The following is a 17396-nucleotide window of genomic DNA, read 5'->3' as shown; positions in this document are numbered from 1 at the left end:
GTGAGTATATAATGTATCCATATTTTAGTTTATTTTTCCTTTTGCTTTTTTCTTGAAAAAAAAAAAATTATCAGACGCTTCTCTTTCTTTTTTTGTAATTATTACTGTTATTAATTTTTTTTTTTCCAAAAAAAAATTAATAACAGTAATAATTACAAAAAAAGAAAAAAAATTAGTCGGAAATCAGGTCGAAATAATGATTTGTGCCGAAAATATTCAGAAGCTTGCTTACGTTACAAGCAAGCAGGGAGTTGGTTATTAAGGGCTATTTGAAGTTCAGGAAAGAAAAGACTGGTTAAATACTTGCTTTGTATAGGTTAATGAACTTTCAAAAATGGTATATATTTTTGAGTTTCTCAAAAAATGGGATCAAGGGGAAGAAAGCTATCGTCCTCATCACGGTCTGAAGTTGTGGGTTAATTCGAATGTGGCAAGTTTTATTTGTGCCTTGTGATGCATGTCATATTGCGTAATCGCTGTGCTAGAAGAGGCTACAAAGACTGTATATTTAATATGAACTCCTATAAGGATGTAAAGATAAGCTAAAAGTATATGAACCCAAATAATTTTTAAATCGATGAATCCCACTTGAGGCCCATTTTTTTCTTATAAAAAAACTACCAGCTGTTACATTGAGGCCTATTTTCTTCTTTGGTGAAATCTTGCATTATTAATATGATTAGGGGAAAATGCACAGCAATAACTGATATATATTCTGAAAGAAGTTCCAGAATCTGTCCTTTTTTTAAAGAAAATTATACTTCATTAATAGACAACACATTATCTAAAATAAGATACGACGAAAAATCTCCAAAAGAAAGAGAAAAACAGTGTACATTTATCTATGAAGGTATGTGTGTGTATATATATATATATATATATATGTATGAATCTCATAATTACTTTGGTCGTGGGAGGTTAAGAGGGTAGAACAATTTAATTTTTTGGTAGTATAGTTGACATTTTCGGCTAGTTTCAATGAAATATAACAGCAGGTTGAGCAAAAATAACAAAAAAAGAAAGAAAAAAAAATTGATGATTTAGGAAAATTATCCTTGGATATCTCTAGGAAAGTTATGAGATTTCCAACATGCACCCTGGTTTACAGAAGAGGTTCCCACTAACCTGTAAAGCACAAGGAAATGTCTTCACTAGTTTGTTCTAATTTTAGTACAACTATTTGTCAAATTTATACAAATCACATAGCTTATAAAATATTTGTATTACCCTTTTCTCTTATGTCATGTTGAATTCTGAAAAGATTATTTCAATTTTCAACAACCACGACAGTAAGCTTCTACTGGTTAGAATCAGCAATTCATTTCTGGGATACTCTTGTAAGAGTTTCAGCAAGCGTGCGTGTCCCCTGATCCTTATTAGGGAAAATTATTGACCGTTTAAGCATGAACATGAAAAACAACTTCATAATGGCACTAGCTAGCTGCTCTGCAACAAGTTCTATACCAATGGTATATAACAAGCTAATAGTTAAACGCTCTTGTATTTCTACATATGGCCAACAATATCAAACAACGATGCAATCAATCCTACGCTCATACAACAAGGCAAAATCAAGAAAATTCATTCGCTAGAATTTTCAATGTTCCCCTTGTATATAAAGCAAATTCGTTAGATCAGATGGTTTTGCATCTTGGGAAGAATTAAGAACTATTTCTCATCAGATTTAGGAACATAACCACATCCAGAGCCAAAATATGTACAATTTATTAGTCTTACAGTCAAAGCATATAAAGAAATCTCCTATGGTAACAAGTCATTTTGGGGCACATGCCTCTGCTCAGATATGAAAGCTATTTTAGCACACAATTCCTATAGAAAGAACTAACACAATGTTTAAGAAAATGAAGCTTCATTTTCCATCCTAGAGATGAAAAGAGATAAGTAACAAATGCCATCAACAAAATTATCAGCGTTCTAATCCTCCCCAGCCTTCACATCCCCATAACACTTTCCATTCCAAGCGCCGGTAAAACCAGTTAGGCCTCTGTAATCATTTGTGTACTCTCCAACTGCTCCTCTTTAATCCCATTGAGATGTAACCCTTTCTTTTTTATTGTCCTAATAATCTCCATTGCCTTTTCCTAATCCCCAGCTTTAGCATAGCTACTGATGACCAAATTGACAAGAGCATTTCCAGGAGGCGCGGACCCTCCCTTATCATCTTAAGAAGCAAATTTTTGGCTTCTTCAACATCTTTCATTCTGCACAGACCAATAATTACAGCGGAAGTCGGCTTTATAGCATATATCTGTGCTTCTTCATGAAAATCATCTAACATTTCCAGAGCTAACTTCACAGTTTGATCCTCCCTAGACAGTGAACCAATCAAAAGAGCAGCTGAACTACAAGTTGGATATTGTTCCCTTACCATAACTAATGTATAAAGCAAATGGGCATCTTTAGCCTTACCACGTTTACAAAGCCAAGATATAATCTCACCAACTTTGTCTCCATCAGGCAAAACTTGTGCATCGATCATCTTCTGACAAACAGACCAAGCAGAATCAAACATAAAGCGCCTACAAAGTGCGTCAATGGTGAGATAATATGTATCGCCATTTGCTACAATGCCAAAATCACCAAACTTGTCAAAAACCTCCAGAGCAGCCTTTCCGTTACCGAATTTTGAAAACTTAGCTACGACCAGGGACATTCAAGACTGTTGCAAAATCGTTTACTCTTTAAGTGCCAATTAACACTATTGCCTCTGTAACATATAGGTCAGAGTCAGAACGTCCGTAAAACCATAATAGTTCATAAGTGACTTGCTTTAGTTATAATCTAATAAATGCATGCAATTAAAAACGACAGAAATTTAAGGTGGACATTAACATTCTTATAAAATGCTCCTCAAGCATTCAAATCTTCTACTCAAAAATGGCTGGGTCATTTGCTTTTTCATGGTTGTCCTTTGCTATTTTCATGATTCTCTCATGGTCAAATGCAATTGATCATGAAGAAGATAAAAAAAGTCCATATTGTGTACTTGGGATCACTCATGAATGTAGAGCAGCAATATGACTCACCATTATCTTACCATGGAAGCATACTAAAACAAGTACTATTTGAGGGTAACTCAATGGATAATGTATTGGTTGCAAGTTATTCAAGAAGTTTCAATGGATTTGTTGCCAAACTCACTGATGAGGAGAGAGACAAACTAGTTACATTGAAAGGAGTTGTGTCTGTTTTTCCAAGCAGAACTCATCATCCACAAACAACACATTCATGGGATTTCATGGGTTTTCACCAGAAAGTAAATCGAAATCTCACAATCGAGAAAGATGTCATTATTGGTGTTATAGATACTGGAATATGGCCTGAATCAGAGAGTTTCACCGATGATGGTTTTGGTCCTCCTCCCCAGAAGTGGAAAGGAAGTTGTGAAGGTGGTAACAACTTTACCTGCAATAATAAGATTATCGGAGCTCGGTACTACCCAAAAGCAACACCCGGTATTGATTCTGCAAGAGACAACCAAGGACATGGAACTCATACTGCATCAACAGCAGCCGGAAACCAAGTAACGAATGCAAGCTTTTTTGGATTGGCGCAGGTTACTGCTAGAGGAGGAGTGCCCTCTGCCAGAGTTGCGGCATATAAAGTCTGTCATCCACACTTAAGTTGCAATGATACAGACATCTTGGCTGCTTTTGACGATGGTATTGCAGATGGGGTTGACATTATTTCCATCTCAGTAGGACCAGATTCTGCAAAAGTATTCATAAGAGATACCATTGCTATTGGTGCTTTTCATGCCATGGAGAAAGGGATATTGACTGTTCAATCTGCAGGTAATGCTGGTCCACAGCAAGGTACCACAATAAGCTTGGCACCATGGCTACTTAGTGTAGCAGCAAGCAGCACAGATCGTCTAATCGTGGACAAAGTTGTTCTTGGGGATGGAAATAATACTAAACTGGTTGGAGATTCCATAAATTCTTTCACATTAAATGGTACAAAGTTGCCTTTGATATTTGGAGAGGATGCTTCGATTAGTTGTTCTCCAGGTAGTGTTGGTTTATGTTTGGGTGACGTGTGCTTGGATGGTAGTTTAGTAAAGGGAAAAATTGTGTCCTTTCTGTATCCTGAAGGGATTCTTGAGGCTTATACAGCCGGAGCAACAGGGGCTGTCACTTGTAGGACAACTGAGAATGTTTCCTTTGTGCTCCCAATGCCGGCTTCTACTCTTTCTTTTTCTGACTATGAATTTATCACAAACTACATGAATTCAACCAAAAGGCCAATAGCAGAGATACTAAGAAGTGAAGAAACTAAGGATACCAGCGCTCCTTTTGTTGCTGAGTTCTCTTCGCGGGTTCCAAATGCTATTATACCAGAAATTCTAAAGCCAGGTTTAAGTGCACCAGGGGGAGAAATATTAGCAGCATATTCACCTGTTGTATCACCTTCTGTTAGCCCAGAAGACAAAAGGTCTGTCAAATATAATATAGTATCAGGGAGTTCCATGGCATGCCCTCATGTTTCTGGAGCAGCTGCATATATCAAAAGTTTCCACCCTGATTGGTCTCCTTCTGCCGTTAAATCTGCTCTTATGACCACCGCTTTGCCCATGAATAGTACAATTGCATTTGTAGCAAAAGAGTATGTCTGGAGTTGGGTTTCTTAATCCAGTACAAGCTGTTAGTCGTGGACTCGTATATGAAGTTTTCAATGAATCACATACAATTGTTGTGCAGTATTGAGGGAATTGACACACCAATATTAAGACTCATTTCAGGAGACAATAGCACCTGCCCTCCTACAAACTCCACTGATTTAAATTACCCTTCAATGGCAATTCATCTTTTACCCATGGAGCCTTTTGCAGTGAAGTTTACAAGAACAGTTAGGAATGTGGGTGTTGCTAATTCCACCTATAAGGTTAGCGTCTTCCCAGATTGACTTCTCAATATCAGTGTGGTGCCTCAAGTTCTGTCCGATTCATTGAACCAGAAGAAATCATTTACTGTGACTGTTGCTGGTGGGAAAATTAGAGATGAAACAATGTTTTCAAGTTCATTGGTGTGGTCTGATGGCAACCACACAGTGAGAAGTTCAATTGTTGTGTATGTTATATCCACAGATTATTATTAAAGGATCTTGACCTCAATTTAACTTTATATTTATGTTTCTTTTAAGTAAATATTACAATCCAATTGTTTTTTGTTATTACATTGAGCTAATTGAAGTTGCATGCTGATAAGCTTGAAGATAATTTGTTAAAATAAGTGGTTCTTTTTTGGGTCCAGCACTAGCAAAAGAGACTGTGTATAATTCTATTTTTCCTTTTGATGAAAAATTATATTCCCCATTTCGGAATCTGCATCTATTATATATGAAGGTACATGTGTATGTATTACGTATGTATCTTACAATTAATTTGTATATTTTTTTCTTGAATATAACAGAAAAAACCTGAAAAAGAAAAAAAGAAAGTATAAAGTAGATTTTGCATCTGAAAAACCTTGGCATAACTAAATTTTTCTTGTCACCTCTCATAAGTCGTCTTCTACTTTACTTATTATTAGGTCGCTTTGCATGCTATTATTCACCCTCAAAAAAATAAATAAATAAAAAGTAGCTTTACAAGTTGAGAGATGCTTAAATAATTTAGAATTTGTTATAATATGTATAAAAACTGATGGAGAAAAGCAATCACGTTGGAGGGTTAAATAGTAAATGCGCTTGGGAATTTCTTACGTGGAGTGACACGTGGCATTGAAAGGCCCAAACCTTCACTCATGCAGCCCAAAGGAATTAACCCAACCCTTTCAAATGGAATAACTTTGAAGAACTTCAAAATGCTGCTGGAGCCTGGAATTATGTTATAAAAACAATTGTTACACAAAAATTGGGGAGGGAGGATTCTAAAGTGAGCACCAAATAGAGTGATAATAAATAAATAAATAAAACTGTTAAATAGAAGATTGGACCGCGCTTGAGTGATAGGCTCTCTACGGTTGGGCAAAGTAGTTGATAAGTACAATGTTATATCCACAGATTACTACCATTAATCAGTCTTCTTGACCTCAAATTGAAATACAAAACTATACAGTGTGTTTTTGCTTTTTTCTTTAATAAATGTTGGGTTTCTCTTTTTGGGCATGGATAGGTGGAAACATAATTGAACAAACAGCTAAACACGTTTAATTAATTCTGATCTCCAACATTAAAATACAAAGAGAACGAAACCATCAGTTGATAACCCTACAATTTTTCCGGATCTCCCCACTTGAACCAGTAAGTGGGTAGAGATCACCCATTTTAACCATGGCCTTGGCAAAGTAGGAGAAGAAGCTGCTCTGGCTTTTCATATACTCCACAACCATAGAGTCTGTGGAGACACCACCACCAGTGCCATTGTTCTGAAGCTGGAACAGCTGCTGGTCGGAATGCAGTAGTCCCATTTTCATGAAAATGTTGATGTAGTATGAATTGTCAAAGGCTATGGTAGTTTGGATATCAAGAGGTGCAAGATTGTCATCTCCGGAGCCCTGAAGCTCCGGACATTTTGATCTCCTTTCTTTGGCAAACACATCATCAATGTCCAAATCATTGTACAACCTTCCCCTGAAGTTTGTGCACCTTGCCTTGCCAATTGTATGTGCTCCTGCATTAAAATAATCCATTTTCACAAATTAATTTTAATTAAAATATTAACACACAAAGTATATTATCAGTCAGAGAGAGAAATCGATGATATTAACCTGATAAGGCAACCATTTCCCTGGTTGTAAATCCGAACTTTCTGAAGATTGATATCAATTCAGTGAGGTTGGAGGTTGGAGATGGAAGATTCTCATTTGCAGCAGCTTGGCTTGCTGCTCTAGAATCTCTTCTACCAAGTTTAACTCTCCAACTTGGCCCTCCAAGCTGCATTCATGATCATACAGATTTCATTAACATTAATGGAAAAATGTTCGCATTTGCATGCATGAAAGAATTGAAAGTCGTAACAATGTAATGCTTGAATTAAAGCTGCTATACTTACAAACACAACGGAATCTCTGGCAACGATGGCCAGTATATCAGCACAGGAAACAATGCCAGGGCAAACATCCTCCACAGCATATTTGACAGCATCAATTACATGGAATCCTCTCACAGAATTCCTATTGGGAATGGCATTCTTCTCTCCCGTGAAGTTGGCTGAGTCATCCAGTAAAATCGAGCCGTCACATCCCTGTATTTAATATAAGTTAATTAGAACACATCAAACATACTGTTTATATATATATATATATATATATATTAGTTGATGTGGGGAACAGAACAAATCAAAATTGAGTATGCTCACGTTCACAAAACAATCATGGAAGAAGAGCCTTAAAAGAGATGCCCCGATCCTCTCCTTTTTCTCAAGTTGTGAATCGACTTTATCTTTCACCATGCTCAGTAATTTGGGACAGGAATTGTTGTAGTACCGGATTGACAGATGCACTGCAGAAGCAGAGCCAATGAGGACAGCAAAAGTAATAAACAGAGCCACAATGGAAGAACCGAAAGAAGAAGAAGCCATATTGGAGCAGACTAGAATTTATGATTGACGATATAAATTATCAGAGAACTATAAACATCCATTTATATAGATGAAATCAGTTGCATGTGCGATTGTTGTAGGAAACCAAAGCCAATGTTTTGATGTGATCACCTGAGGCTGTAATTGTTTTGAATTTATTGTTTTACTTTTGTGCTAACTCACACATGGAGTGTTTTGAAAATTTAAGGTCACATTTACTTCCCTCTTTCTTTTTGACCCTTAGTTCAGGTTGTAATTTTTAATGGCAGAGTGAGAACTGAGAAGTTGGTTATATTCATGCCATAAGGCCATTGGTGTCATGTTTTGAGTTATAAAATATATCTCATACTGGATAATTATCGTCTTATAAAGCATTCAAATCTTGTACTAGAAAAATGGCCAAGTTTGGGTCATTTAAGCTTTCATGTTTGTCCTTTGTTACGGTCACCATTCTCTCATATTGTCCAATGTTTCTGTGATTGGAAAATTATAGATGAAACAATGTTATCAGGCTCATTAGTGCGGTCTGATGGCACCAGCACAGTGAGAAGTCGTCCAATTTGTGATCAGCACTAACTAAAATTTTTTAACTTTTAAATTTCTCTAATTACTTTAAGATTGTTTGATTCCAACATACATCTTGCTTATTTTACAGTCCATTAATCTTCCACTTAATTCATATTTCAAAATGTCCGGCTTTTTTATGTCCTGCTTTCTCTTCCCTATGGGTTCTTTATGTAGCGAAAGCATGTTAGTCCTCTTCAACATATAGCATCATCCCAATTTTGTTATCTTGATCTAACTTTCTGTTCGTCAAATTCACTGGTGTATTTTTTAATTTCAGCTCATGCAGTAATCAACAGCACGATCTCATGGCAATTGTACCATCTGTGTCATGTTCAGTTGGAAAAATTCTTTTATTGTACCATGTGCTTCTCTTATTTACTTTGCGTGGACCGAGCGTTTTCTGAATTAGTATCTGAGTCACTCCGATGGTGCAGTCTGAAGGAATGTCTGAATGGCAGCCATTGTCCTTAATCCTAGGAGTTCTCTCTCTGGTTCTATATGTATATGTATACATTTATATGCATGTGAATATGACCACACATAAACATTGCTTGGGTTACAAGTTATCCACAAAGTCTCAATTCATCATTAGAGACCAAACGAAATAGCTACCTAGCATGAATGGAGTTGTGTCTGTTTTTCCAAGCAGGACATTAATTTGTAATTTGAATTATGTAGAATATTGCTGAAGAGTGAAAACTATAAGTGGAATAAGAAGCAGGACATCAAATTGGAGTCAACTACAGAAGGACATTAATTTGTAATATGAATTAAGTGGAATATTGCTGAAGAGTGAAAACTACAAGTGGAATAAGAAGCGGGACATCAATCCAGAGTGAACAACATTAATTAAAGACAACCATCTGAATCCTAAAATAATTAAGGATGCATTCAGCATTAGTAAGTATATATACTTTAGCTAGTTTTATTTCATATAGGAAAGAAAACTATAAATTGTATAGATGGATGGGAATCCACCTTTGTTCTTTTCCTGGGATTTTCATTCAAATGCGTATAGCATTATCCAATTTTGTTATAATGATCTGGTTATATGCTAATTAAGAACAAAGTTTGGTTTAGACAGTTCTCCAAGACTTGTGATTTCTAGAATATATTTTTATTTTTTTTGTTCAAATATAAATCAAAAATATGTAATAAAGAGAAAGGAAATGTTTTCCACATTGATTAATTATAAAAACGTTTCAATTTTTGACATTTCTCCACCATGCCACAGCTAGCGTTCCTTTATACTAAGGAAGAAAATAAATAAGGTTGATGGAACATTAATTTGTAATACCATACTTTCATTAATTAATCTTCTCTCTCGCTCTTGTGCATTTAGATAACAAAGTTGTTATATTTTAATCTAATAGATAATGCTACAAGAAAATATTGGTATTACAATTGAAGTTTGATGTAAGTTCCACACGTTTCTCAACCCATGTTAAGAAACATGAAAATTGAAAACTAGAATTATCTTCTTGTCTGATATAAAAACCTAAATATGATTTCTTTGTTTTTAGTTCGTCCAAGAAGAAAGTTCGTTTTTCAGAGAACGGTGTTTGGGCTTACAGTTTCAGAGGGAACCATTGGGCCTGCATGACAGGTGAGTCCTTGTTTGATGGACCCAACAAGGGTCAAGAAATCCACGTGGTGGGTCCATAAAAATCCAACAAACATGAAGGCTGTTGTCTTTTGTTTGGTGATTGAAGACTGTTGTCTTTGTGGTTCGATTGAGCAGCAACACAAATGAAGGAGGTTGTTTTCTTAATAAGGTTGTCGTTAAACGAATAACAAGAAATAGATGAAATAAGCCAAGGACAAAAGTAATCCTAGAATTTTATTTCGTTATTACAACATTTGATTTATAAATGTAAATAGAATTGATCAGTAAAACCTGAATTTCCATTATAGTTTTAAAATTTTTTTGATACCCTGCCAAAAACTATAATAAAAAAAAAAAAAATCAATCACTAAAAAAAAATGTAATAATTTTTTATTACATAATTCTTAAAAACCTGAATTTTCAAAAGTAATTCATTCATAACTGTATTATTGATATTGAAGGGAAGGAAAATAACTCAATACAGCTATCTTATAAGTCCTGGATTGGGTTAGCTGGAATTGTCAAAATGACAGCTTTATATGGGATAAGCAAGCGGCTGTCAAAATAGCAGCTTTATTATACACTAACCTGAGGGGAGAAAAATGAAACTAAGGACTAAAAAAAATAAAAATTGTAAAATAAACCAAAAAGAAAAAAAAAGGAGTAAACATTATCACATGAAACAGCTTGTTCTGGATTGAGAAACCCAACTCCTGATTCATACTCTTGCTATAAATGCACTTGTACCATTCATGGGCAAAGCAGTGGTCATGAGAGCAGATTTAATGGCGGAAGAGACCAATCAGGATGGAAACTTTTGATGTATGCAGCAGCTCCAGAAACATGATGGCATGCCATGGAAGTCCCTGATTTTATATTATATTTGACAGACCTTTTGTCTTCTGGGCTAACAGAAGGTGACACAATAGGTCAATATGCAGCTAGTATTTCTACCCTTGGTGCACTTATATCAGGCTTTAGAATCTCGGGTATGATAGCATTTGGACCCCGTGAAGAGAACTTAGGAATAAAAAGAGCACTGGTATCTTTAATTTCTTCACTATCTTAGAATCTCTCCTACTGGATTTTTAGTTGAATTCATGTAGTCTGTCATAAATTCATAGTCAAAAATATGAAATATGCAAGCCAGCATTGGGAGCGAAAAAGAAACATTCTCATTTGCTGCCGCGGCTGTATAAGCCTCAAGAGTTCCACTAGGAAACGGGCAGGCCACAATCTTTCCCTACACTAAACTACTGTCCAAGCACACATCATCCAAATATTTACCAACACTACCTGAAGAACACTGGTTGAAGCATCCTTTCCAAATATAAAGGCAACTTTTTGCCATTAATGTGAAAGAATTTACGAAATCTCCAACCAGTGTAGTATTATTTCTATCCCCAAGAACAACTTTGTCCAAAATTCGATGATCTGTGCTGCTTTCTGCTACACTAAGTAGCCATGGTGCCAAGCTTACTGTGATACCTTGTCCTGGACCAGCATTCTCTGCAGATTTAACAGTCAGTAGCCCATTCTTCATGGCATGAAATGCACCAATAGCAGTGGTATCTTCATGGAACTTATCTGTAGAATCCAATCCTATTGAGATGGAAATAATGTCAACCCCATCTGCAATAGCATCGTCAAAAGCAGCCAAGATGTCTATATCATTGCAACCTAAGGGAGGATGACAGACTATATGTGGCAATTCTGGCAGAGGGCACTCCTCCTCTAGCAGTACCCTGTGCCAACCCATAAAAGCTTTTATCCATTACTTGGTTTCCTGCTGCTATTGATCCGGTATGAGTTCCATGTCCCTGGGGGGGCGTTTGGTACACAGGATAGGTCCGGATCGGACGGGATCGGACAGGATAGGTTCGGATCGGACAGGATCGAATAGTGCAGTACTGTGTTTGGTATAGTTCTGGACTGAATGTTGGACTAGTTGGCCCATATTTGGTACAAGATCGGAATGGATTGGATTATTTTATAATTATAGTATTTATTTTGTTATATATACTGATTGATCACACTGATTCAACATTAGTTGTTGGGGGAAAACTTTTTTTTTTTTTTTTTTTAATCTCTCTGGGTCTGAATTGATCAATGAAACTGATTATTGGTTCTAGCCAGACATATACATGCACAACATAAAATTAAATAAAATAATTCAGGTTTTTTGGTGATGCACCAAGTTCTTCAGTTCCTTTGGATTAAAAGATATGAAAATTCATTAACTAATTCAAGTGTTTTCTTCAAAAGAGTTGAACTGATATTTTATTGAGGAAAAGAGAAGAGCAGATGGTGATGAATTTATTTTCATTGGAAAAACATAGAATTTTAATGCCCCAAATCAAAGACAATCTATTTACCCAAAAAAAATATATATCATAGACAATCTTAAAGGACAAACCATTGCTCTGACTCAATATTTTCTGTTGTTTTTCATGGCAAACTTACAAGAAAGGAAAATTTTAATCTTGAAATTCAGTTGTGATAATAAAATTCATACATTTAAGGTGATTAAATAAAAGCATTCTGCACTATCAGCTACCAAAATCAGTTTCAACACTAAGCTAATAAAGCATTATGAATTGTACTATGCTGCAACACACGTCTCTTTAATGGTGGTACTAATACATTCATATGACTGATTACTCGTTAAAACAATGGTGGAGCTGTTGTAAGAAGTGCTGAGCATGCAGATACATTTCTTTAAAGATGCAACAGCCTTGGAGGGTAGGTAACTGTGGGCGGGTTCGGGATGGAATCATTCAGACCAAGATCATCAACAGGTGGTCGCTGCCTATGGTGATCAGTGACTGATTGGTAAGCCATTGCCAATGCAAGAACCTGCATATGAAAAAGATGGTATTAGTTGAGTTGGAATTGAAAATCAAGTTGTCTTTCTTTTTTTTTTTTTTTTTTTTGCTTTTTGGGCAGAATTAAGCTTACAATGCTGTCTTGGTAAGGAGGAGCATAAATGCCAGTGGTGACAGCAGTTCTTCGTAGACAGTCAGTAGAAGGTGGATTAGATATGTTGGTAAATGCTGTTGGTACAACAATCACAGGCAAGCCAACAAGATTTCCCATGCAAACTCTTTCCCAATCAGTTGCACTGCCAATCAATGCATCGACAGTAAAACTCTCTCTAACCTCTTGAATCAACTTTCCTCGAGATTGCTGTGCCTGTTTTAGGTGTTGCAAATGGTTCAAGAAGTAATAATCATAAATTCAACCTATAACAGAAAACTTGTCAAATATGAACCCCCATATGTTGTAATTGAAATTTCAAGTTCTCTTCTCCCTTCTTCTACACCTCGTTATGTAACTTTTCAAACCATCTACACATCATGGAATACAATTTTGGATTCAACTTCTAATAACCAGCCTCAATTAGTTTCTTTTTCTCTTTTTAAGTCTAACTTAGTTTCATTTTTTTCAGATTGTCATCAATTCCAAAAACTTAAACTGTACATCAAAACCCAAAAAACAGCTAGAATTTATCATTGTTACCAAAAGATTAAGCTGTTAAAAAATGAATATGCATGTATATAGTATATAAAGTTAACACGAACATATACTTAATATATTTGATATTTAAGCCAAATATGAAACTATTAACAGAAAAATGTCTTTAGTTTCAAACTGTAAGCATATGCAGAGAAAATCCACTGTCATGAAAGTTATCCAATATTTTTAACATGTTTATATGATAAAACATGAGAAGAGACTTACGTGAATCAATTAGAAAGCAATTTTCAAAAAATAAGCTCCTAAACACTAAAAGCTGATTAAAAAGTAGACATTAAAAAAACCTGCACATAGTCTACTGCTGGAAATACACGGGCACGTCGCAGTTCAGCAGGCCATTGATCTTGGTTTTCATAATCATCATCCTGTCCCAACCGCTGCCACTCATCAAAATGAGCCAACATATCAACGTCCATAGTAAAGTTCACAATGCCTTGAACAGAGTCAACCGCATACTTCAGCTCGAAAGGGACCATCTTAACACCTTTTGATGCAAGAACATGTACAACCTGGAATGTATTTCCGAATTAGTATATTTTTGAGATCCACATAGTGGAGTAACAGAAAAATAATATATCTTGGATTTAAAAAAAAAAAATAGAATTATTACCATATCAGCATCATCAAGATAACCAACACTAAGTTTTGTAATGTCAATCGAGAATGGATCATCAAGGGAAATGTCTTTTGATGAAAGATCATCTGGATCTTTTCCCCTAATAGCATCCAGAATAATTGCACAATCTGTTGCACTTCTGCAAAAAGGATACACTCATCACACCGGCTCGACCAACAAAGCCAAATGTTGGGCGCAATGCTGTCACGCCACAGCGAGCGGCAGGCAGAGTCATCGAGCCAACTGTTTCTGATCCAATTGCAAATGGAATCATACCTGTCAACATTTCTCTAATAAGTCAATGAATACTCTCCTTAAGAGTCACGTGGAATGTGTTGTACCTTAATCAATTGTGGGTTTAGCAAAGGTACTAAGAAGTGAGCGTAATATTTAAAGCTCAACTTCTTTATACGTGGTTGGGAATTTCCACTATAAACTCAAAACTTTCAGCATTATCAGTAAACTCAACATTGCATTAGAACTTGGTTGTTTAAAATAGTCTTGTGCTTTTGACCTCATTAACTCCTGCTAATGATTATTTTTCTGTCCATGTTAAGAGGGTCTCCTGATAGCTTAAGTATATTTTTTCATAATTTATTAAACACCATGAAAATATTTCTGAAATCTAGAAAGATAAAATTCTAAACAGCTGAAAATGATACCAGCAGAAGTACAGGCAGCTGGTCCAGCTGATGAACCTGTAGAGAATTCCTCAATGTTCCAAGGGTTCCTTGTCCTACCACCAAACCATATATCATCATATGCCAGTGATCCAGAAACAAGCTTCGCAACAAGAATTGTTCATGTTTAATTCAAAAGCTACTTTCATATGTCATTTTAGTATTTTTTTAGTATGAATAAGTTGCAATCTTTATACAAATTTGTTCGAAGACTAAGTTAAAATCTTTTATAATCATTTTTAAGTTTTCTTTTTGAACTTTTGCAGCAGATTAACAAGAGACTAAGACCAGCAATATCGATGTAAATTGAACAAAATGCCTATGACAAAGCAAAAAACTTATTTCTCATATCTAGATTTATGGAGGTTTTTGGACTGTAAACGAGACACCATATTTACCAGGTGATGATGGCAGATCGATGAAATAGAGGAAGGATGCAGCAGAAGATAAACTCACCGGCCAGAAATGCTTCGAAGGGTAGTTTGCCTCCAAAATCAAGCTTCTTCCTCCTGAATATCAAATCAAGCCCTAACATAAATAGATCGAAGCTTATTTCGCAGATCAACAAATGACATTTCCCAAAAATATTTCATAATTTTTTAGCTAAAAATTAAGGTAAAAAACAAAGAAAAATAACTAGATGATGATGATGGAAGATTGCCGAAATAGAAGAAGAAGACATGCTCACCGGCCAGATGCTTCGAAGGGGATGGTGATGCGAGATCGACGATGCTTCGAAGGGGGTGGCCAGAGATGCTTCGAAGAGAGCTCGGTGGGACAAAAGTGACCCAGTCTCCAGATGGGTCAGATTTATCCCCCTCATTTGGGATAAAATGATCTACGGGACAAAGCTGTCCCCCTTCCATTTTCACTTTCCAAACACCGGACTGGGACTGGGTCCTGTCCTGACCTGCCCAGTCCGGCGTAACAAACACGCCCTGGTTGTCTCTTGCAAGAATCAATACCAGGTGTTGATTTTCGGTAGTACCGAGCTCCGATGATCTTATTATTGCATGTAAAGTTGTTTGTCACCTCTACAACTTCCTTTCCACTTCTGGGCAGGAGGACCAAACCCATCATCATTAAAACTCTCTGATCAGGCCATATTCCGGTATCTATAACACCAATAATGACATTCCCTTCGCTTGTGAGATTTCGATTTACTTTCAAGTGGAAAACCACAAAATCCCATGCGTGTGTTTGTGGATAGAGAGTTCTGCTTGGAAAAACAGACACAAATCCTTTCATGCAAGCCAGTTTGTCTCTCTCCCGATTGGCGATTTTGGAGCAAATCCATTGAAACTTCTTGAAAAACTTGCAACCAAAGCATCGTCCATTGAATTACCCTCAAAGAGTACTTGTTCTCGTATACTTCGATGGTAAGATGATGGTGAGTAATATTGGTCCCCGTAATTCATGAGTGACCCCAAGTACACAATTTGGACTCTCCCATCTTCTTCATAAGCAATTGCATTAGACCGTGAGAGAGTAATGAGCATGACAAAGGACAAACATGAAAACGTAAATAACCTAAACTTAGTCATTTTTCAGTAGAATATCTGAATGCTTGGGAAGTATTTTATAAAATTAATGTCTAGTAGGATTAGTAATTACCAAATATATGTCTCCAGCAGCAGTATCAACTTACTCTTTCCACCATAAAATGCTGTCGTTTTTAATCAAATGCATTTAATAAGGATATATCTAAGCAAGTAACATATTATTATGATTTTATGCACGTTTTCGGGCTGACCTATATGTTACAGAGGATAGTGATAATTATCACTGGAGTAAAAGATCTTGCAACAGTTGTCAAAGTCAATTTTCCAAGACCGTGCTTTCAAGACATAACCCACTCTTAACAGAAGACCTAAGATTTATATTGTGTCTCTTCCATTCTAACAACTTCTACATTATTAATATAATTAGGACTAGCATGCACGGCAATAACTGATATTTTAGAACAAATTTCGGAACCCGCCCTTTTTTTAATAGAAAACTCTACTTTGTTAATAAACATTATCTACAGTAAGAGATGCGAGAAATATTCAAAAGAAAGGGAAAAACAATGTACATTATATATGAAAGTATGTGCGTATACATGTATGTATCTCATAATTTGGTAGTGGGAGGTTAAGAGAGTAGAACATCACAGAAAAAATTTGGTAGTATTGTCGACATTTTCAGGTGGCTTTAATGAAACATAACAAGTTGAGCTAAACTAACAACCCCAAAAATTAAAAATAAAAATAAATAAATAAAAGAGTGATGATTTAGGAAAATTACCCTTGGATATCTAGGAAATTTATCAGATTTTCCAACATGCACCGTGCTTCAAAGAAGAGTTTACCACTAACCTGTAAAGCACAAGCCAATGACTTCACTTGTTTGTTCTTGGTACAATTATTTGTCAAATTTATACAAATTACATCGTCTATAAAATTTATATTTTCGTTTCACTTATGTCATGATGATTCTAAAATGTTTATTTCAATTATCAACAACCAAGACAGTAAGCTTCTAATAATTAGAATCATCACCATATTTCTGGGATACACTTGTAAGAGTTACATCTAGTGTCTAGTGACCCTTGTAATGGAAAATATTTTGACAGTTCAAGCATGAATCAGGAAAAACAACCTTCAAATGGCATCAGCTAGCTCTCTGCAATAAGTTTCCTTCCAGTAGTATATAACAAGCTATTAGTTAAACCCTATTAGTTAAAACATATGTACTGAAATATCAAACACTGATACATCAACCCTACTCTTCATACAGCAACGCAATATCAAAAAAAATTCGTTCCCTGGAAGTTTCAATGTTACCCTTGTATGTATAAAGCAAATT

At 35.8% G+C, this 17396-nt stretch overlaps 3 protein-coding genes and 3 pseudogenes across 3 annotated transcripts; 1 reads left to right on the top strand and 5 right to left on the bottom strand.

Moving 5' to 3' along the window:
* Positions 1-1935: 1935 nt before the first annotated feature.
* LOC125420955 (small ribosomal subunit protein mS80 (rPPR6)-like) lies at positions 1936-2674 on the bottom strand. The gene is made up of 2 exons (XM_048468635.1): positions 2097-2674; positions 1936-2005 (listed from the first exon to the last, which is right to left on the bottom strand). The coding sequence occupies exons 1-2, from the start codon at positions 2672-2674 to the stop codon at positions 1936-1938; spliced, it is 648 nt and encodes a 215-aa protein (XP_048324592.1).
* Positions 2675-2974: 300 nt separating this feature from the next.
* LOC107410642 (subtilisin-like protease SBT4.3) lies at positions 2975-5118 on the top strand (annotated as a pseudogene).
* An 850-nt stretch (positions 5119-5968) lies between these two features.
* LOC107410668 (peroxidase P7) lies at positions 5969-7554 on the bottom strand. Its single transcript, XM_016018121.4, has 4 exons — positions 7322-7554; positions 7016-7207; positions 6732-6897; positions 5969-6634 (listed from the first exon to the last, which is right to left on the bottom strand). Exons 1-4 carry the CDS (start codon positions 7541-7543, stop codon positions 6219-6221), a joined length of 996 nt encoding a protein of 331 aa, XP_015873607.1. The 5' UTR covers positions 7544-7554; the 3' UTR covers positions 5969-6218.
* A 2649-nt stretch (positions 7555-10203) lies between these two features.
* Positions 10204-11526, bottom strand: LOC112490612 (subtilisin-like protease SBT4.8). Its single transcript, XM_060811844.1, has one exon. It carries the CDS (start codon positions 11473-11475, stop codon positions 10960-10962), a length of 516 nt encoding a protein of 171 aa, XP_060667827.1. The 5' UTR covers positions 11476-11526; the 3' UTR covers positions 10204-10959.
* Positions 11527-12140: 614 nt separating this feature from the next.
* Positions 12141-14667, bottom strand: LOC107410641 (uncharacterized; annotated as a pseudogene).
* On the bottom strand, positions 14656-17326 carry LOC132799331 (subtilisin-like protease SBT4.12; annotated as a pseudogene).
* Positions 17327-17396: the final 70 nt, after the last annotated feature.

The sequence above is a fragment of the Ziziphus jujuba genome, chromosome 10 (genome assembly GCF_031755915.1).
Source record: "Ziziphus jujuba cultivar Dongzao chromosome 10, ASM3175591v1".
NCBI classification, from domain to species: Eukaryota; Viridiplantae; Streptophyta; class Magnoliopsida; order Rosales; family Rhamnaceae; genus Ziziphus; species Ziziphus jujuba.
The sequence above is the reverse complement of the archived record's forward strand: the minus strand, read 5'-3'. Positions and strand labels throughout refer to the sequence as shown.